This window comes from Lutjanus erythropterus, chromosome 2, assembly GCF_056507025.1.
Source record: "Lutjanus erythropterus isolate fLutEry1 chromosome 2, fLutEry1.hap2, whole genome shotgun sequence".
NCBI classification, from domain to species: Eukaryota; Metazoa; Chordata; class Actinopteri; order Lutjaniformes; family Lutjanidae; genus Lutjanus; species Lutjanus erythropterus.
The window spans coordinates 24,288,925-24,311,968 of NC_139318.1; the positions used below are offsets into that span (position 1 = coordinate 24,288,925).

General features: G+C 38.5%; 2 protein-coding genes across 5 annotated transcripts in view; one reads left to right on the forward strand and one right to left on the reverse strand.

The window, feature by feature from the left end:
* The window catches only part of srgap3 (SLIT-ROBO Rho GTPase activating protein 3), an 84,662-nt gene extending 83,357 nt beyond the window's left edge, over window positions 1–1,305 (reverse strand). For both annotated transcript variants that reach the window (XM_084733757.1, XM_084733748.1), the window contains exon 1: window positions 742–1,305. In XM_084733757.1, the coding sequence (XP_084589883.1) occupies window positions 742–805 (64 nt within the window). In that variant the 5' untranslated portion in view covers window positions 806–1,305. The remainder of the gene's footprint in view (window positions 1–741) is intronic.
* Window positions 1,306–10,589: 9,284 nt separating this feature from the next.
* thumpd3 (THUMP domain containing 3) lies at window positions 10,590–22,251 on the forward strand. 3 transcript variants are annotated; one of them, XM_084733780.1, is made up of 10 exons: window positions 10,590–10,644; window positions 11,062–11,391; window positions 13,112–13,189; window positions 13,272–13,700; window positions 14,858–14,988; window positions 17,516–17,585; window positions 18,499–18,614; window positions 18,713–18,820; window positions 18,950–19,073; window positions 21,718–22,251. In XM_084733780.1, exons 2-10 carry the CDS (start codon window positions 11,146–11,148, stop codon window positions 21,907–21,909), a joined length of 1,494 nt encoding a protein of 497 aa, XP_084589906.1. In that variant the 5' UTR covers window positions 10,590–10,644; window positions 11,062–11,145; the 3' UTR covers window positions 21,910–22,251. The 3 variants fall into 3 exon arrangements, with proteins under 3 accessions (XP_084589906.1, XP_084589897.1, XP_084589913.1); XM_084733771.1 differs by having other exon boundaries at window positions 10,642–10,723; XM_084733787.1 differs by having other exon boundaries at window positions 10,642–10,723; window positions 18,716–18,820.
* The last annotated feature ends 793 nt before the right edge of the window (window positions 22,252–23,044 follow it).

The window sequence follows — 23,044 nt, forward strand, 5'->3', positions numbered from 1 at the left end:
AGTCAATGGTGACATTAAACCACAGCATGTTTTATCCATGTTGCCAGGTGGGAGAAAACAGCCAATCACTGACAATGAATCAAAGGCAAAAACGTGAGCAGAGTGTGATGAGGGCTGTGCATTAAATCAAAGCCACTTTGACATCACAAGCCATTGGAAGACACTAAATGTGGGAATTTTCTGTATTTATACATTAAATCTAGACCCATATATCTGATCAACATCTCTGTCCACACCAGTGAAACACAGGCCCTAAAATGTGAAAGAATGAGGTGCAGTAGTAAAGCCAGTCCTCCGTCCGTCCATTCATCCTGCACTGATTTCAACACAGGGATCATTTCACCCAGCAACAAAGCTGCACAACCAGGATCCGAACCACATAATGACAAATCACAGAAACCCCTCTGGATGTTGTTGAATTTATGAAAGAAACATTTGCACACGAGTGAGACAGAGAGAAAAAAAAGAAATCTTGAAAAAGCAGGGTTCGCTGCTCGCACTCTGATGCTCTTGTCATTGGATTGACTGTCACGGTTTACCTGTCATACGATTGCAAGTCTTTCAATACTCTGTGATCAAACTCTGTGTAATGGACAGATTGCATGTTATTTGAAGAATAAAAAGAAGAAAAACAAAAACGTGCAGGCTGATAAAGAGGCTGTGGGTCAGGCAGAGTCGACGGACAGGCTCTGCAGAGACAATGCACACAGAGCGGACACACACAACACATTCACACCGCACCTTTCACTTGGGTCTCATAATCCGCGATGATCTCCTTATCCTTCTTGAATTTGGTAGACGACATCGTTCCTCGGGTTTTCGGGTGAGACCCTGCAAGTCGTGGACTCTCTTGGGTCTGAGGTGATGATCCCCGACTTGTAACGTTGCAGCGCTTTCCTCCTCCTTTCTTCCTCTTCTAGTGGCCGTGCATTGAGGAGAATGAAAGCTGAAATGGGTGGTATTCCTGCAGTCCGACACTTTAAATCACCTTGTGGTGGAAATCAGTGCAGGGATAACACAAACGTTGCATTCTTTTCTCTCTTCCTCAAGGTTTTTGTTTCTTCTCTGGCAGAGGGAACCGAGTCCTCCTCCTCCTCCTCCTGCTGCTGCTGCCTGGCACCAGTCAACTCAAAAACAAAAGACACAAGCGAGCTCAAAGCTGTAATAACAACATGATGAAGGAGAGCGGAGAGCGACGGGTTCGGGCAGCAGAGTCCTCCTTGTACCTTCTGTGGCCAAAAATGAACAGACATGCGTACGAACCGAGGAGGAGCGAGCAGGCAGGCGGACACCATCCGTACTCTGACAAATTGCGCTGCAGGGAAACAGGAATTTAAAAGATCGTCACGTGAGCCTCCTCATATTGTCAACCACCAGTCCTTCCCCCTCACACACACACACACACACACACACAAGCACACAAGGTCTGATTAAATTTTATTCCTTATATAATATTTCCTTTTTTGATCTAACCATTTAGCAGAACAACTCCCTCTGTGGTAGGGATTGTCAATTTGACTTAAATCTTCTCTATATGATTTAATAACACTGTAAAGGTCACAACTCAGTAATTGTTCTGTAAATTCAATAAAGTAACCATATTGCACTGTACTTTATTTCGTTCGATTATTTGCTCGTTTTAGTTGAAACTTCTGTAGAAACAACTTCCTCACTTGTGACAACACTTGGATTAAAAACAAAATATTTAAAAAAAAAGTCAAACTAACATCCTTCCAAAATGGAAGCTTTAAGATTAATAATTTAATTTAAGAATTTCACGTGTTACAGGTTTTAACATTAACATGAGCAAATAAATACCAGCGTGGTTTGGATTAATAAAACAAGAAAAAAGTTTCTTTGTTTGGGATGCCTCTGTTCTGTAATAGCAATTTCAATCTTTTTTTGTCACTGTCATCCTCTTTTAGAGATGCATTATTGCAACCAACTGTCACGTCGCATGAGAAAGTGGTAAGACACCCACAGCCCAAATCATATGACCATGTGAGGCACTTTGCCATGATCGCGTGAGATCATGCGAGAATAGCTCCCATACCAAATCTCTCCCGGTGGATACCATGGATGTAATAAGGAGAACACAATTTCATATTGCCCTAACTTGCACTACAGTCCACTAGATGAGCTCCAGCTATGAGGCCCACCAGTGGACCGCAGCAGAAATTTTAGATTTGAACACTCTACATCCATGAAAATAGAAAAACCTCTACACTGTTAAGGCTGGCTCATTTGTGCAAACGGTATGGAGACACTGGATTCTGCATTCATTTTGTCCATATTTCTGCACGTTTTCTTAAACCTTAGAGATATGGACCAAACAGAACAGTAGCTCCAGTAGTTGTTGGGACACTGTAGAAGTGTAGCCAACAGTTCAAGCACGAGACGAGCACAGGACACAAGAAAGAATTTTAAATATCAGAAATTATTGGAAATCCTCCAGTGTTGCCATGTTTGTTGTCATAAACTTTTTGACCTCTCTGTTTCTTTGGAGTAACCTTTGACTTTGAGCTGCGCCCTCTACTGGATGTATTGCTTAACACTCATGCCAACATAAAGGACGAATGGAAATATGTGGGAATTGACGGTTACATCATTTTAAATGGATGTATGTATTATTATATACATAAATGCGGCAAAAATGAGCCTTTAGAATTAGGAGGACACTGTCCCTGCCTGCTAATCCACAATGGCCAGCTAGTGTTGGTGTGTATTCATATTTCATATGCTTAAATCACAAAAAACAACAAATGTACAATATGTAATTTCTGTAATTTAACAATCCTTTCTCTTCACTTTAACACACATCACAATCGTAGTACTACCTGTCGGTATGTTGGTGACAAACATATTCATTTTCCAGGGGTAAAAATAGCCCTAACAATGAAAATTTCCCCCAGTCTCCATGGAAACATCACACTTTTACCTGTGCATTACTTTCACCATACTGTGGTACATTTCAGCAGAGGTTGTGAGGGGATAATCTCTGACAAGCTGCTGCTGCATCACACACCCAGAGCAGAGGCCAGGCGGTTAAACGGCTCAGGCATGACAGCGTGCAGCACCAACACCGCCACTGATTCTTTGATGTGTCATTATGAAGGCACCACTGTGGTTGCTGCAACTGTACGCAAACTCATTATCTTTTAAAAGGAAAATTGTGCTTTGTTCCACCACACAGATTTATCGTCATGCCCTTGTTGCATCCATTGTTTACTCAACCTCTTCTTCTCTGCTGGCAGAGCTGATGCTGACAACTTAAGATGAATATGATAAGACTGTAATCAGTGACAGAAGTGGCTTTTGTCCTCTAAGAATGTAAAAGATAAGAAAATGCCTCTGGAAGCAAGAATAAATGAAACAAAGGGGATAAAAATTTTGTATATGAAGGTGCAATTGTGAGTGACTGTAGCATCCAGTCTGCCCCCAGTCTAACTACACCGAGGTGGTTTTCCTGCCTGGTTTGGCTCCCCTCACCCTGACTACCATAACTCTCACTCAGGCCTGTGGAGGTGGGCACTTACCTCTCACTCCTCTCACACTTCACAGCTCTCCTGACCACACTGAGTCAAAGTGCTGGTTGGAACCACTACTACACTACTAACCCTAAAAACCTTATGCAGTCAAAAGCTTATGTTCTGGCAGTGTAAACACCTGCACAGCTAACTGAGCTAACTACCTAATAGCAGCTACAGTTTGCAGCAGTTAGTGGTTACCCTGATGATATGCTGCCCAAAAAAATGATGGAAAGGAATCTGAAAACCTCTCAGATTTGATAAACATTGGTTAATTTATCTTGTTTAAATGTAATATGCTCACAAACCCGTGCCCATGTCGTGGAAATCATGTATTTCTCATGTGGGAAAAAGAATATTTGAATTCATGTCATGAAGAAAACCAGCTTTAAAAAGCCCTGTCGCAACAGAGACTGAATGTCTTCGCTGACAAATACCCTCATCTGAGTGCCTCTTCACTGTGTTTTTAACAGTGCATGGGACTCGGTTTGTTGTCTGTCACCTTTGCTATTCCCAGTTCAGGAGGGAACAGGCTGTTGACTCACAATGAGGTGACTCAAACCTGCAAACTGCCACACAGTAGAAGCCCTCTGCATTTCATTTTCATCTCCAGCACACAGGCTCGGGTGTATATTTCAAGCTGACAGGAAGGAAGACATTTTTGACAGATTTTAGATCTATATTTTAAAAGATTTAGAAAAAAATAAAATACAGATAAAACAAAAAAATCTTACCACTTACACTTAACAAAATGTTTGTGAGAATTTATGACCCCTTACAATTGTCTTACTAACATTTCTAACTGCAGACTTGATGGCTTATTAGGAATTGGTGAACCAATAAACATTTATTGAAGCATTTCTAACATATAAATACATATATTATTGGTTAAAGTCTTACCTAGAACAGAGTGTTATTCCTATAATACAATTCCTATAATAAATACATCAATATTTACTGATGTGAAATATGGAGCGCCTGAGGACTCAGTTCATGGTCCTTTGCTTTTCTCTCTATATTTGTCACCTCTGGGCCAAATTAAATACAATTATGGAGACACATCTCTCCTCTGTGGCTCTGCCTCAAATTTCCTGCATTTTTTCCCTGCTAAAAGGGTCTTTTTTGAGAGTTTTTCACTGCCCAAATAGAGGGTCTAAAGGACAGAAGATGTTATACACCGCTGCCTGAGGCAAGTTGTGATTTGTGATATTGGGTTAAAAAATTTAAATTGAACCTGACTTTGACATGATATACAGTAACTGTTATTACAGAACAAAAATGAAGCCCCCAAAAAGTTCTGAGCATATTTTAATTGATATAAAAAAAGGTAAATGATTAATTAACCATCAATGACTATGATACATCATTTTAACCTCTGCATTCTGGTGGAATAATTCAGTCAATTCAACAAGCATGAGATTGTGAGTTTTCCATGATGAGGACATAGTTGACAAAATGATTCTCACCTTCCTCAATATATACACACATATCAGTGTGAGACACATTACTAAATGCTAGGGCATTGTGTTAGCATGCAGCCAGCAACACCAACTTAAAAGGCAATGTAATAAGAAATATGAAGATATTACATTGCGTAAATGAGGTGGAACAATTAGCTAGTCACCCTAGAGAGCCTAATTGAACAATTACAGAGATGAGGAAGACTTCTACAGTATTTCTCTCACCCTCTGTGAATATCCATTCACACAGATGTACCACTGCTCTCCTGCTTTCCCACCAGTAATGACTTAAGAAATCAGGTTTGAATTCTTTGCTGGCCTTGTGATGTCCAAACATATTTTCTGGCTGTTGAACACAGCATGCACAACCCTCATCACAGGAGTAAAATTTTAAATGGCCTCTGGTAATGTGTGCGTGTGTGTATGTCTGTGAATGTGCTCAGTGAGTCTGGATATGAGAGAGAGACACTGAGAAAAGGGTGAATGTCTTGCTGTGTTGTGGGTCTCACTGCATAACCCTGTCTTTTGTGTCTTCGCTGCCTCGGTGGTGAGTCTAAGTTGCTTGTCAGGCCTTATGTATCACCTACGCGTCTAAAGGGAGTGAAGCCATGAGCGAGCAGTGACACTTCACTTGTGACACAGCGGCTGTGACAGAGAGGCCTGCTCGAGGCTCAGACTGACAGCAGGGTGGATTCTGCTTTTGTTTGTGTTTACCACAGAGAAGTCAGCGGAGGTAACCTTTCTTCAGTCCTTCCTTCATCCCCTCCCACCATTCCTCTGTTCCTCACCCCTACCTCTCTCATCAGGCATCTCAGGGGGGAAGCCTGGGAAACTATGACTTCACTGTTTTTATGGCACAAAGATTCATTGTGAGATCCTCTTACCAGCGCCTTCTATAGAACAAAGGTGGGAACTTTGAAAAAATGCCACCCTGGGCTTGAATGCTTGGATAGATAATAATTTAATAAGCGCTGATGCATGCAAATACTTTTTGGCAGCTATAAGGCTCTCAGTAAATCTATAAATACATAGAAACAATTGCTTTTTTTTCTGCACAGCAACAAACAGAACAAAGATTGTTGTTGGAAGGCAATTTTTCTAATTACTATGAATTTGTAATATGTAATATATTACTTTTGTACCTTGTTGGCAGCCTTGTTATACTCGAAGCTGATCCAGTGAATTGTTTACAGCCAGGAACTTTAGTTGTTTGCTGTCCAGATATCAGCTGTGGTGGAAACAAAGTCCACCTCTCTGAGTGTGGCTTTCAAATTAGATTCCATCACCACAGATTTTCTCTGGAGGAGCCAAACAAACTCAGAATAATAACAATACTTCTGTCAAAAGTTTACCTTGCTCCCTCTCTCTCTCTTATCCTTCATCCCTTGTTTGGCTGTCTGATTAGCAGCTGACATGACCTGCCACATGTACACTCAGTAATCAGATTACTTTCTATCTGAGCCTTCAACTCAGTAATTCAAAGTTACTTGGATTAGTCACTGTAATATAATTACAGTTTTGGAAATTGTAATCCTTTACACTACTGGTTACTGGGTGATGATATTACTGTAATAAGTGACTGAGTAATGCATTTCTGTCCAACCCTATACACATGAATATAATAGAAATAAAAATAAAACAAACCATTTAACATGATGGAGTGTGTAGGATGAACTGGTGGTACGGCAGCGGATACTTCTGTATCTCTCGACAGATGGCTGCAGGGTGGAATATGTGTGTAAAATGTATTGAAAGTCAAATAAAAGTGACAATGTAGGCCAATAAATAAACCAATACTTCCTTACATTACAGTAATACATGTTTGTATCTACCTCTAAATCAGTACTTGCATCAGTCTCAGTTCATATAGTATGTTGAGAGTAAAATGCCTGAGGAGACTTGATGTGAAGGTGAAGACTTTTAGACTGCGTCTTCCTAATATTTTCCATCATCTTCATAACAAGAAAGCTTTGCATGGACATGTGTGGGATCTCATATCACTCATAATTACACCCCTTTTAACCTAAAAAAAATCTTTGCCCTGTGGGAGTTTTCAAACAGGTAGCATGTGATGTTACCAGTTTCCCTGTTTTGAATCTAAAGGATGGCCAGACACGCAGCGCTGATCCTCAAGAAAATAATCTGCAGTAAATCTTATAGAATCTGAGTGCAGGTATCTTTCAGGTTACTTTTGTGCACTGCTTTCTGTTTTTGTTTTGTTGAGTCAGATCCAGCATCTGCCATCTATATTCACTCAACATCAAAGTCTGGTGTATTTTTAAATCAACATATTTTATATATGAACACCTTTAACAAGCTTGATGTCATTTGTCACTGTAATAACAATCAATGTGGATTTATTGAGCATTAAGTAAAAAAAGTCTCCTAGAATACTCTCAAATTCAGAGTATTTTCGTTGTGTTTACAATGTTACATGTGACATTAACTGTTATTGAGGATTAATCTATGAATACAGCAAAATTCTTGAATTTACTATGAAAACCTCTGCAGTATACACCACATACATATTGTACATAAATATTCTGCATATTTCTGTGAAAGTGGTAAATTTTGATCATGAAATACATTTCTGAACATCCTAAGATGTATTTAAGAACATTTTGGCTGAAAATACAATTAGTTGTACACAGCTCAATCCTAAATAATAAGCTCTAGTTCTTGCTGGAGTCCAAACATTCATTTATTCTGCATACAGGAAGAAAGTACAAGAACAATGTGACATGTGTATGAATATGGAAGTACATTTTCTTACTTTCCTGACACAACTTAGAAATTCTAGGTTCATTATAAATATATCAGACAGAAATACACTAAATGAGTGCTCTTTGGGCTCTGGATTAAAGGTTTATAGAGTTATGAAGACATCATCTGCCCTGCTGCTGTCTGTTCACTAATGTTAGATGGATTTTCAGCACTATAGAATGAGCTCACAAGTTTTATTTTTAATGGTTCCCATCTGGAACATATCTCCAGGCGAATATGAATTGATTTCAGGTTGTGTATGTTTTCTTTCCAATCAGTAAAAGGCTACAGAGGCTCAGACCTGTTAGAACTAATTGTGATGCAAGACAACAAGAAAATCACAGAGAACCTCAATCATAGTCTTTAATATTCCTCGATGCTGATTTTCACTGTCATCAATCAATCACCGAGCATTCATGCCGTGAAAGAGATGTCTCCTACTTACTTTCCTAAGAAGTCTGCTCATATCTCTGTAACTGTCACATTTATTCTAACAAGTAGTACCACACCGAGAGAAGGATCTGAAGAATGATCCCAGCGAGGGTCCTCTTCTCAGCACGGGGAGAAAATCCCACTGGGTTTATCATACCTGACTGCTTTGAGGATGTTCCCTTGATTCATTCTTGCATGCTTGTCTTTTCTCCACGTTGCATGTTAGAGCAGCTGAGTTACACGTGAGGATAGAAGCATCTCACCAGGTCTACCTGCATGGATAACACGTGAGATCAAACGGGACTTTGTCTGTTTGATCTTCTGTCAGAGCAGCAAAGCTGAAGCTGCACTATAGTTTTACTCACTCTTTTCACTCTCCTCCACTCTTTGTTTATTTTCTCCACAGATGGAATGAATTCATACATTATGCGAAAAGTTGCCTATGCCAATGTGTTTATAAGATCATTAAGTTGGCAAAAGTTTTTGGAGTTCCTGACTGTACTGTGCAACACTGGCCATCTGTTGTGCAGGACTTTTCGTTCCCTGACATGAACACACGCCTACGTGTCTCTCAGACTTCACACTTAGTAAGCAGTTGGAAAGAATGAAACAAAAAGTTAGAAAAACAACAAAACATTTTCAATAAACATACTGCATGCAGTGCATGAAAATGGCCAAAATACATGTTTATTTTTTGTCAATGAAAGTTCTGCAGATAAACATTTAAAATAATTGTTTTCTTGTAATTAAACAAAAGATAACCACGGTGAATAAAAAAGGTAAATATAAGAAGTGCTGCTCTTTATTTTCTTCAACAGGTGTTTTCGGAAAGATAGAGAATTATCACATGAAGTCAAAGCTCTTACTTCCACCGCCCAGAGGCTCAATTAATCACTCAAGGAAATGTGTCACAGAGAAGACAATAGTTATTCTTATCTCCCCTCTCTACATAAACTTCATTAATCACAAAAGATAAATCAGGACAGACCAAAATCTGGCTGTATATTATTGTTGAGTAACTACTGTAGTATGTATTTGATTGAACTGAATATTTGTCTTATTAATCTCATTGTTGGTGAATGCATACTTAATCACTAAGTTCATTTTCACACAAATATCAGGAAACTGTTGCATTTATCAACTCAGTTCCCACACCATGAATTACAACCACTGGTGAAATGTGAATAACTTGCCATAATTGCAAATAAAACTGTAAGAAAAAAAAGATTTTATCCTGTCTTTGAGAGCCTATTGACATGTTAAGTGTGTGTTTGACCCATACTGCACGCTTCCTCTGTTTTCTTGTTCTGACTGCTTTATTCTGTCTCTTTGTTGTTTACATGATGTAGGAGTGAATGGTTTTGATCAGTGCTCGCCCACTTAACCAAAACAAATAATATCCTAGCGCCCTCTGCCGACCGCTTCTGGGAAAGATTTACCCGGAAGTAGTAGCCAGGGAAGATGAAAGGAAAACTATAAAGTACACGCCACCTACATTTCCTGTGTAGGCTTCCAGATTTCAAGATAAAACCAAAGTTTTTCAGATGTAAAATGTTTTAATAATGTAAATTTAATTTAAACACCAAGCCCAGAAAATAAAGGTCTAAACAATGGTGCCAAAAAATGAGAACAACAGACTGCACCAAAAAATGAGAACAACAGACTGCACCCTTCTCTAAACTATAGCTGTAACTTTGTCTTTGATTGTTTTTTGTTTGGTTTTATTTGTCAGTTATTTTTATCACTAATTTTTAACATTTGTTGGTTTTTGAAGTAGGTTAGCATATTTGATGAAGCTGACGTACTTATTATTGCCTTTTGGGGTGGTTAGTTCAGTGCACCTGTAAATTGCTTTGGTTAAAATGGTCAGATAAATTAATAAAACGTAATGTATTCTAATTTTGACAACAACATTCAAAAATATAATAAATATTTTACAGGATATAATGCTCTGGAACAATTCACAGATATTTTAAGACAAAAAGAAAGAAAGAAAAGAGAAAGAGATCTCAAAGTGTGTAATTTTAATATTATGCTGATATTATGCTACTGTTGTTTATTTGTTTTTTATTCTAACTACAATAAGAGATGCCATTTGAAATTTCATTGTTCCTGAGTATAATGACAATGAAGATCGTTAATTCATTCATTCATTCAATCATTTATTTTTTCATTAATTTATATTGTGCGTAAAACCTTAAGAACAATGAGAAAGACCATACAGTAGTAGTAATAATTGGACAGTGGTGAATAATTGTGCGGATCCTGTAAGCTATTTTCAAAATGCCTAAACGGTCACTCCTGTTAGTGTATGGTTGATTTTGAGGAGTATTTTAATATCATGTTTGTCCAGTTGCGCTTTTGCTCTCAGGTTGTAGAAATTATGCTTTTATTCTGAAGGACTTTAGCCGGAAGGTTTGCTGCTAAGCGGAAACAGCGTCTTTTCGCCTCGTGTTTGACAGGTTGGTTCATTCATGGGTTGGTCTGACTACAGTTAGCAAGTTCAATATACGGCTGTTATAACCTTCTACAGTTGAACTGGTGGGCTCACCACATAAACACACATCACGATGTGGCAGCGGTGTAATGTAAAAGCCGTAACAGAGGATAACGTTGGCTTGTTTTTATTCGTAACAACTTTTTAGCTCCTTAAAGCTAACGTTAGCCGGCTAAGTTAACCAGTAATGTTACTTCTACATTAATAATGTTGCAGGTTTAGTCACAGTGTCCACATATACATGAGCTAACATGCTAACTTATGACATCATGATAGTACTCAGTGATTATGTAAAATACGTTCTTTCATCGTAAATTACACTTGAAACGTTACCTGAATGTGGGGGAATCTGCAGCATTGACAGTGTGTATCTCTCCCACAGGTGTGCATGTGAGCTGCTGAGCTTCGCACAAGCTGTGACACACATCACCAAGTTACACCTCTGTGTCTGGAGCACAAACACATCATGTCGTCCCAGGATGATGGGGCTGCAGAGCAGGGCCCTGACGCAGTGGGAGCATCCACCTCTTCCTCCACTGAGAATGACGCCACCACAGGAGACATCATCACCGTCACCATCGGAGCCACCGTGCCCACAGGCTTCGAGCACACCGCCGCCGAGGAGGTCAAGGAGAAAATCGGGGTTGATGCACGGATCAGCAAAGATCGTGGTCGCATATATTTTCCAATAACCACTGACAAGCTTTTCCAGGTATGAAACAGTGAGTCGATGTATGCCTTGTTCTTCCAAGGTGTTTGTCACTGTGCAAATATATTATAAGTTTGAACTTAGGCCTGAGACTTTGCTCTGATGTAGGGCTGCGCAAGTATGGTCAAAATGATAATCACGATTATTATGATCAATATTAAGATCGCGATTATTTGCCACGATTATTAATTGATTTAAGACAAAGTATTTTTCATGCATTTTCACATTTAAATTAAAGTTGTGCTACATATCTGTTAATAGGGTTTGACCAATACTGCATTTATAAGAATTATTACAAAATTAGGGAGGGAAAAAAACCTCTAATATCGATAGGTCAGCTGATGTTATTTATACAGAATATAATGTGCAGACCATAGTACATATACATAAACACATTTTATGCAATGATTCTTCAAAAGTGGTTAACAGTAGGCATGTACAGTTATTACTGGCGCCAATAATTATTTGATTTGACAGATTATGTCAAAGCACTTAATTTGAATTCAGAAGAAAAATGCTCTAAGTATGTTTGTGAAGTTATTTTAATGAACTTCATTAGAAAAATAACTGAACATTTGAAGAGTCAAAATGTTCTTTATTTTCATTTGGTTTAGTCAGAGATATGGAATATTAAATCATCCATACAGCCTTTCTTAGCCTCAGCTGTGCATAAATTACAGGTTATATTAACTTATTTTTAAAATACAAAAATATGAAATTGTTGGTTATTATATTGGCCATGAAATGCAGGTAATTATCAGTTATTGGTATTGGCTGAAAAAATTCCATATAGTGATGATGATATGTTACAGTTTAACAATAAACATTATGGTCCACAATGATTTCAGGGCACTGAAACAGTAAGCTTGCTGGTATTTTTAATAATTATAAATAACTCTGAATTTAAAAAAATGCAAGTAGGGAAAAATAAATGTATTAAACCTGAATTAAGACACAGAATGCTGTCTATAAAGCTAACAAATAAAAACAATCTGCATTATGTTTTTTAAAAAAGTTTTCGTGTAAGTGCATATCAGTATACAGTTTATGCCAATACCAGTGGACCAATATCCTGTTTAGGCTCTACCTGTTAAAATCTTAAAAGTCTTTGAATATCATTTATTCTTGCTTATCATCACTTGCCCAAAATCCAAAATATTTCCAAACAACGGATGATGATCCTCTTTCGAGGGACAGGCTCCAGACATTTGGTCTCTGTTGTATATTTACTCTTCTGCTCTGGAGCTTCATCATCCAGGAAATTTTCACACAGGCCGTCACCATATGGTGCTCATGCAGCGGCATGACAGCTTCCCCAAAAACAGTTCAGACTAGTTACAGAGCATCTATGGTTCCTCAGAAGTGAAGCCAAAACATCTCGACTGTCCCCAGGTGACTGGCTGACATTCAAGAAGTGCTTGATGTGATGTGTAGTGGAATTTTCTGTGAGCAGAGCACACATTTTAACCATCATTATCAAAGTCCATCATGTTAATTTATTTGTGGGAGGCCACGACTCTGATTGCAACTAATACTCAGTTAATTGTACAGCCATACTTTTATGTTGAATGGTAATCATTGTTCACATGTCAGTGGTAATACGTTGGAACTCCTAGGTCAGTTTTGCCAGGTGCAAAAGATGTACAGAAAACCCACATTTAAAATGCATCGTGACTGTCTGTCTTTCTGTCTTTCTGTCTGTTCATTGAATTCCTTACCGTAGGTCCATCTCCTGAGGTCTGTGGACAACCTGTTTGTTGTGGTTGAGGAATATGATCATTACGAGTTCAAACAATCAAAGGTAATTGACAGCCAGCTGTACTCTGTTGTAGCTGATGTTAAGTGCATTATTATCAGGGTAACAAATGCTTTGTTTTGCACAGGAGGAGACCTTGATGGAGTTGCAACAACTTGCAGCCAAACTCCCCTGGACAAATGCCTTAGAGGTTTGGGAACAAAATCGCACCCTAAAAAAGAAGAAAGGCTACCGCAAAGGAGGAAATGGCAACAAAGTCAAACCGAATAGTGAATCCACTGATGCCACTGTGGCTGACACTGAGCAGCAAGAGCCACCACAAGCAGAGTCTGCTGCAGAAAGCCAGATGGAGGCAGAGAGCACACCTGATGTGGAGTCCAGTACTCAGGACTCAGGAGAGGCAGTACCCGAGGCCAAACTCATCAAGTTTCGCGTGACGTGCAACAGGGCCGGTGACAAACACAGCTTCTCCTCTAATGAGGCAGCCAGAGACTTTGGTGGAGCCGTGCAAGAATTCTTCCAGTGGAAAGCAGACATGACAAAGTTTGACATAGAGGTAGGTATTCTTGTTCAGACTGGACTGACGCAGTGTTGAATACCATCACACCAGCCAATAAAAACTCTGGCTCTTTAGATAAATCTGCAAAGGCGTAACCTGAGGAGTGACAGAAAGAACAAATAACAACCCAGTACAGTAGCGTTTTCCATGAAGATAAGCTGTTCACATTACGTGATAAGTTGAAAAATGCTTCTGTATTGTTTCAAATGCTGGAAATAATGATGTGTCTGTTCCTTAAATTATTCTTTAAAGGTTTTCACACAGTGATAAGTGGCCAAATCTATGACATTAGTTTCCTGCTTAAGGCGGTTGCATCAGGTTTGTGTGATTTAACTGCTAAGCTGTCATTGTTATTGTTTATTCTGGGTTAGCTGACATTTAGATGCATGTTTGATCTGTGTTGAAATAATTAATTAATTGCCCTCAATGCATTTGCATTGTACTTGCACATTTCCATTCACTAATGATAATAGACTAGAAAAATTAGACTGCAACCAACTATCATTATTACCAAGTAGGTTTTCACATACAAGGAATTTGGATTGGTAAACATTACACAGTACACAATAAACATACCAGAAAATATAAATAAATATTAATGCAAGTACTGCAAGTGAAGAAGCATAAATAGAGAATAGAAAATTATAAAAAACAATATGTACACTATGACAGTTCTGTGCAGAAATGTGCAAAATATTAACCAGGGAATGTGCAAAAGTTCACAGTTTTAAGTTTAAACAATATTTGCATTATGCAAAGTCATTGATTAACCTGCAGATTAATTTTGCAGTTAATCAACTACACATTTATGAAATGACAAAAAATGGTGAATAAAGGCCATCACAAGTTTTCAGTTCTCCCACAGTGCTGCCTTCAGACTGCTGGTTCTGTCCAAGCAACAACCAAAATACAAAGACCGTCAATTTAATAACATGTATGACCAAAAAACGCAGTAAATCCTCATAGCTGAGAAGCTAAAAACAGGTAATGTCTGGTATTGTTACTTGAAAAGTTACTGAAACATTTAATCCAAATCCAAGTAGTTGGCTATGCCTTTTCTGTGGATTATTGCAACTTCATAGAATATAAAAAAGTGTGCATGGTTACATTGATAACTGATTTGTAACCAGGTGCTGTATGTTTTTCTACTGTAGGTGTTACTGAACATTCACAATGAAGAGGTGGTGATTGGCATAGCTCTCACAGAAGAGAGTCTTCACAGGAGAAACATCAGTCACTTTGGACCCACCACTCTGCGGTCGACATTGTGCTATGGCATGCTCAGGTAATTCTGTTCTATTCAAACACCATTGTCATCTGGTATACCATGTGATCCTGATGACCTCACACAAAGCTCAAATTATATTTTCTACCACATCTGTGTAGCCACAGGGGTCCATGTAACGTAAATTATGTCATGCTTTCATATCTGCAAAAGTCAGAGTGGTTGTCCGAGTGCAGCTTTTGTTATGAATGTAGACTGAACATGTGCATGTATACAGACACCTAATGTAGTAATCAACAGAATTAACCAACTAAACTGTTCACCTCTGTTTTCGAATGTATCAGGGATTTTATGTTAATGTGGAATTGTTTAAAAGTTTGGTGGTTTCTTAATATTTATTATTTAAATAGGATTTAAAGGACCAGTGTGTAGGATAGGGGTGGGATACATTTTTCCGACTAGCCACCGTCAGGCCTGTAACCAATGGCCACTGATATATTTGCGTAGGCATGTGTGCTGCACCTCATTTCAGCTGAGAGTTGTATGTAAGCTGTGTTTACTACACTACTTCCAATAAATAAACAAAACAAAACAAAATATCAAGAAAGAAATTTTCTCACACCTATTTTCTTTATTAAAAACTTAATGCACCTTCTGAATACAAGTTTCTCTTTTTACCAAACTATAACCATACAATAAATCCCTCTAAATCTTGCACACTGGACTTTTAATTCAAAATTTTCATTTTGCTGAATGATTTTGGTTTAAAAAGTGAAGGCTGTTGTGCTGATAGTCATGATGACACAGACATAATACCACATGATGTGACAGAATCACCTTGGACAGCTACCAGGATTATAAGGGAAGGAGGAAGAGTTGGTGATAAAAAATACTGCCGAGCTGCAACCACAGGTTCACACCTAACTTCATGTGAATATGAAGAAGAAGGTGCAACCAGATAATGACAAGTGTGAAACTGTCATCAGGAAGAACCCGAACTACTCTCTATAAGTTGTCAAATAATAATCTCATATGTTTTTCTGTGTTCTTAAGCAAAGTAGGCCAAATGACAGAGAGAACTAGAAGAGCACTCTGGGAGAGCAGAGCTCCACCAAGGCTAAATGCCCTATTTTGCAATGTTAACAAAAGTCAAAAATGTTGGGGCGGTTGTTTAGCTAGGTTGGCGGAGCGTCCGTCCCATGTATGGAGGCTTTCAGTCCTCTGCAGCGGCTGCTGGTTCGACTCCCGCCTGCGGCCCTTTGCTGCGTGTCATCCCCTCTCTCTTCACCCCCCTTTCCTGTCTACTCTTCAGCTGTACTATCAAATAAAGGCAAGAAAAGCCCAAAAACATAATTAAAAAAAAATCAAAAATGATTAGTGTATTCAACCCATGATTTAGATCTGCTCAAAAATTGAATGGGGTTTTCCTTGGCACATACTTCACCCATGTTTCATGACAGTTAGGCTACTACTTAGTTCCAAAATCCTGCTTCCGAACAGATAAACAAATGGCACCAAAAACATAATAACAGGTAATAACATGATAAATATGTTCTTGGTGGCGGCTGAACAATAACAATTCCACATGTGAGCGTAGACATGATTAAGCTGATGGTGAGGTAGTCATGCAGGCCCTAACTGATTGTTGACGCATCCAGTACCATCACGCTAGCCAAGAACAACTCTTCTTTGTTTAGATGAATCTGCAAGTCATCCGTCAGTGTTTATTTTAAGGTATTACAAAATAGACATAGTTCTGTTGAGTAACATTTTCCATGAAGAAAAGCAGAAGTAGCATGGCATCATTGGTGACATCCCAGATTCCAAAATAGACATACGTGATTGTTTCGCGCTTCAGTTTCTTTGCACAGATTTGGCACTTGCACAGGTAACCATATTTGCACAATGAGAGAAATACAAATCATAACAACATAATGCAGCGCCAACAGCAGAACTAAAAATTTAAGTTGGATGAAATTAAGATATTTTACATTTAGAGATTCATCTTACTGCAGTATTAATTGTTTTTTATTGGAGTGACAATAAAAACAGTAACATTTGATGTGATGGACATTCATTGTTATCAATGATCATATCTTAATGACTTTGCAAAAAAATGTATTCATTAGAAATGATCAAAGTGATCAAATCAAGTGACAGGCAGTCCTAAATTATTCTAGCTTTAAGACCACATGACTAGGGTCGCTCTGATAGCTCACTCGCCCCATGTACTGAGGCTCAAAGTCCTCTGCAGCGGCCAGGGGTTCAATTCGTCGTTCAGTGCTGTTTGCTGCTTGCCATTTCCCCACTCTCTCTCCCCCTTTCCTTTCATATCTTCAGCTGTCCTATCTGAATGGAAATGCCCAAAAATATATAAAAAGAGACAAAGAGAAAATGTATGTGTTATGTAAATCTGCAGGAGGAGTTAGACCAGCTGTCTAGGAATGTTTTTACATTTTTCTTGTGTACTAGGTTTGGGGCATCTGATTAGAAGTAGTACAGCAGAATTGGTGCATTGACATGTATAAAATTAGTACAATCATGTTGCATTGGTATGACAGTATATTCATACTCTGTCTGTTGACAGGCTGTGTAAACCTCAGGCATCAGACGTAATACTTGATCCAATGTGTGGGACTGGAGCTATACCATTGGAGGTGAGACATAACTTCTTTTTTGTCATTAACAACTGTTTTTATTGGTGAAAGTCACCACCATTTTATTGTTGCATCACAATTCAGTAAGATAAAATAACAAATTAGTTTATTAGCAGTATATTGCAGTATTCTTACAATGTTTGCAAGTTTTGCTCATAATTACACACTTCACATCAAATCTCTGCATATCGTTACACTGCACCATGCTGTGCTGCTGCCACTGATGAAGCCTGCTGATGACCTACACCAAATTCACTTCATGAGCAAAATACAGACTGAAGACTTCAAGTGTCAAATGACCAGAAAGCAATAATAAACATATACTCTTTCACTGCAGTGAGTTTATGGTGACCTTAGCTCATTTATGTTTTTTTTTGTTTTGTTTTGCTAAAAAGAGAATTTATGCTCATCACTCCTCTTTTTTATCTGTAATCAGACCTGCTTAGTTGGAATCAAATGTTTGGTCTCCTCTGACTGCTTCTTAACCCTGTTGGCAAGTAAAAACATTTCCTGAGCCAACGTGTTTTGAAGCGGCCGTTTTTTATGCCATAACTGATCTCTGATTCTCATCTGACAATGTGCCATTTTCACCGTTGCATAATCATTTGCACCTGCATCAGAAGTGATTTGTTGGTTTCTTTAATGAACCAGAGTTACTTAGAATCATAGGTTTTAAAAAAAACTGTTTTAAAAAGTGCATTATACTACTTTTTTGCAACAATATAGGAAAAAGAGAAATAAGAGATGTGTAAGAGTGTGTAAACAATATAAACAACAATGGTGCACATAAACAACATAAAACAACAATAATGCTGAAGATGAAGGATAAGTGTGTATTCATAGGCAGGAGGGCTTTCAATAATATTAATAAAACCACAGCAGACTGCTAATTATATAATGTTTTCTCTTCCAGGGGGCCATTGAATTCAACAGTTCATTTTACATTGCTGGTGACAACTATGACATGGCAGTCAACCGCACAGTGAATAATATTAGTCACATCCAGAAACGGAGGGCAGACAAGGGCAGGTGAGAGGGTGGACAGCTTAACATGTCGTGTCGAGGTAGTTTTTATGTGCAATTTTCTGTAGCTGATGGTCATCGTAGTGATTTCAAATCCTTTCAAGCAGTGCATCTGGATTGCCCATTGACACAGTGCGCTGGGATCTGTGTAATTTACCCATGAGGACCAGCTCTGTGGACATAATCATCACTGACATGCCCTTTGGGAAGAGGTACCATTATAACAGTGCAGTGTATAGTACAGTGCATACTAAATAAGATGATGTATTGAATTCTGAAACTGTGGATTTATCTTCCAGCACTTTCATTCACCTCTCAATCTTTCCTTTACTTTCTTGCAGAATGGGTTCTAGGAAGAAGAATTGGGACCTTTACCCTTCCTGTCTGAGAGAAATGGCTCGTGTGTGCAGACCAGGCTCAGGAAAGGCTGTCTTGTTAACACAAGACAAGAAATGCTTTTCCAAGGTAACCGTAATTTCCATGCAGATAAAAACCTAAGGTTAAATATTACAGGAAGATTTTCTCAGGAAAGTAAGATACCCCCCTTACATTAGAATTTTCCAATAAATCATACTGCAAGTCCTGTCCTGCCATCGTCTTTCCCAATAATGAGTCACCCTCACTGTTGTTTGCTTAATCCAAATGTTAATCCCTGTGTACCCTTGGCAGCATATGCATGCAACAGACTGTCCGACTGCCTAGGGACAAAAAAACTGTCTTCAGTAGCCTTATTATTCATAATGCAGTGTCTAACTCAAATAGCAGAGTGACCATTAATCTTTAAAGCTACGTTAAAACACAAAGAGATGTGCCAGGGCATCAACAAACACAGAGGCGGCCCACCTAATGGTGTCACTAGTTGCCTTGCAGAATCCAGTTTTTTGAGTTTGGGAGCTCTTCTCTGAAAGTGTTGGCAACATGCACCTATTTTCAATATATGTTGCGTAACATTCCAGATAAGTGTTATTTTTAATCACTAATGGATAAAGTAAAGATGGAGGCAGCCTTTTGACCTACGCCAAGGTAATAATAATAGCCAGTGTACCACAGAAATTGTATTCATTTAGACCGGGGTGGGAACAGGTGGATGCACCTGCTCAACAAACCATTATTAACTGCTGATGCGGGCCAGGATGCAGCTGCAACTTGTAGAGATGTGGCGTAGACACATGTGCCAAGTACGGTAGGACAATACACAGTACAAGTACAATGTTCCGCATGGATTTGTATTTGTTTGTATCTCCACCCTTCTGTAATCAATGGCTCTTGTTTTTCCACAACTGAGATGGAGGCGTGTCAAGATTAAACTAAATAGTGCACTGTGTGTACAAGTATGCAACCTGTTGCTATGGAAGACATTCTAAAAATAATGCATTAAATGACGTAGTTCCTGTTTTCTCGTTCGTAGCCAGCAGTGTCCTCCCTGAGAATGCCCTCATCTGTGTCATTTGACTGTAGGAAAGATGCGTCACACCAGGGATTAAATGTGGAAAAAAAATGCTTCTTTTTGGATTATGTACATTGAGCGTTGACAAGCATCAGTATCATTGTTTCAGTGTTATTACATTTATATTATCTCATAGTCACTTGGCAAAAATAAGTGCTGGCAGTGTTAAAAATATCATGAATGGTTTTGGTTGGTTGTAGTCAATTAAAACAGTAGTTAACAAGCTTCATCTTTAAGAGCTGGTAATATAGCATCAAGCACCATTATTGCTAGGTTTACCAGCAGTTTAACATGCTGTACTTTTGATGATTAAAGTGGAACAGTACTTGAAGTGTCCTGGTACACAGTTTTCCTAGATGGCGAGCCACCAAGAGTCTGTCATTATAGCACTCCTATCACATATCACTAATATAGCAAATTATCAACTGACAGTCAGTCAAAAATAATTGAAAATATATGAATTGACACCACTCGGTCTGTTAACGATATAAGAACGCCTTTGAAGATGGTGCCCTGAGCTAATTGCAGATGTCAGCGTGTTAACATGCTCGCAATGACAATGCTAACATACTGACAATAAGCAGATCGAATGTTTATCATGTTCGTGTTCAAATGATTAGTTTTCCGTTGGGAACCAAAGTATTGGGCAAATTTTAATTTTGACCTGATGGTGGAAAAGTCACGTGATCACCAAAGTCATTAGGATTCATGCTCACAAAGGTCTGTGAAAAATTAATGGCAATCCATCTAATGCCGTCGTCGTTTAGATATTTCAGTCATAGGTGTGTTATGTAAAGACATATTTATGAAGTCAGTGTGGTGATGTGTGTGTGTGTGTGTGTGTGCTTTTTTACTTTTTTAAACATGTTACAAAGTGTTCGAACTGATAACCAGTCAAATGAATTGATAGTTAAAATAGCTACTATAAAATAACTAGAGTTAAAAGCTTTTGAGGAGATTCAACAGTGTGTTTATGTATCAGTTCCTTCTGATGTGAAGTCACTTGTTGGTGTTGAACTGTCTGTTTGTGATCTGTCATTGGAGATTTTTAAAACTGACGTGTTGATGTAGTTCTACCAAAACAAGAAATGAATTAGTTTCAGATATGAAATTTCTTCAAATTTCCCCGTGCTTAGCAAAAGTGAAACTGTCTCAAACTAACTTGTGATGAAGAAAACTTTTTAACTGGTGGTGCTACAAGAATTGTGGACCTGAGACTGAGGTCATGGCTTTCAAAGTTTAACTTTGGTGTATGGGCTTTCCCATATTTGTTCAAGCTCAAATAATGATTAATATTATATTTTAAAAACATGTTTCTTTTGTGAAATATAAAAGGTTGTTGTTGTTGGCTATATTTGCAATCCATCAGGTGTGATCATGTGTAAATGTCAGAATTTTCTTATGTTTATTCAGCCCGCTGTCTAAGTTTAAACAACCTCAGCTTTTAAAAGCTCGCGTGCAGAATCAATTTATCCTGAAATAATCTCTAAATAATCCCTGCACAGTTTGAGTGATGCAGGTTTAGCAACTGCTCAGTCACTGCATCATGGAAAAAAAAAAAACACTTTTAGCAGCTGTATTTGTCTAAGCAGTGATGTTGTTTTACACAAAACAAATGTTGCATTTGTTAGTTTGCGCTTAAAAGATTTATGTCGTTTCCAGGCGATCTCAAGGATGGGAGGACTGTGGAGGAAGCTGCACACTGTTTGGGTCAATGTGGGAGGTTTACATGCTGGAGTCTACCTCCTCAAGCGGACCGGGGCTGTGTTTGGCCAAACTCCGGAGGATGTCTATGAATCACGAGGAACGGTTAACGCACAGGGAGATGAGAAGGAGGACAAGGAACTCTCTTAAATCACATCCTGAATTTAAGTTCTGAATTTATATTTGAGGCCATGTTGGCTTAACATTATTTATATTCTCTTAATTCAGATTTCAAGTGCGCCAAACAGCTTCAGTGTATCATTTTTTATTTCTCATTTGATTTAAAGTGACAACTGGAAAGAGAGAAGCTATTTTCACATTCAACAGCAGTTAAGAAGCTCTCACACACTGTTTGACTGACAGTTCATTTGTCGTTCTGCTGTTCAGAAACCTGCTGATGGTTGTTTCATTGCACATCACAAACCCGCTGTGTTCACTTTACAGGAACTGCACATTGCCATTTGTTCTAATAAAGGTTCAAACAAATTGTCAGTAGAGGTACATATTTATCACAATGTGCTTTTAAAGGGCTAGTTCATCCCAAAATCAAAAATATTTCCTCTTACCTGTAGTGCTATATTGAACCACATTTTTTGGTGTCAGTTGCCGAGTTTTGGGGATATGGGGCGTACAGACGTCTGCTGTCTTTCTACACCTGCCAACAATATCAAGAGGGTCAACTGCAGCACCTCAAACCTCCCTCCTCAGGCCCCTCTTGTGCAGGTATTACCGCTTCTCTGTTGGTTGGAGGTTGTAACATTATTGTATTTTCTTGCAATGGGCAGGTCATAATTCACAAAATATAATAATATTATGTGGATATATGACTGGTGAATTTTGGTGCTCTTTGGTTGCTCTTAGTGAAAGCAGCTGTCGAAACACAATCTGAGCATGTACATGTCCTCTTGAAAGCCAGTGATTCTAATTTAATCATTTTAAAGTACACACTCATTTGTATTTTTTTACCATTATCCTCAGTCGAAAGATATCCCATACTTAACCTGGATAGGATGCTATAGCTGCTCTGCTAACACCAGCAGTGCAGTAGTGCCATTGCTTTATAAAAGTCAAAACAAACTTTGAAATTATATATGAGTGGAAATTAAGAAATTGGATTGCTTTTTTCTTGTCTAAAATTTGTTATGATTTTGATGTCACAAGCACAAGCCTTTCCTCCATGAGTAGATGCACACTTCCTCTGCACATTGTTATGGCTGGCGATTCAGTTCTGTAGAAAGAAAGCAGCTCCTACATCAAACTGCTCACAACAAAGTCTAGAAATTTC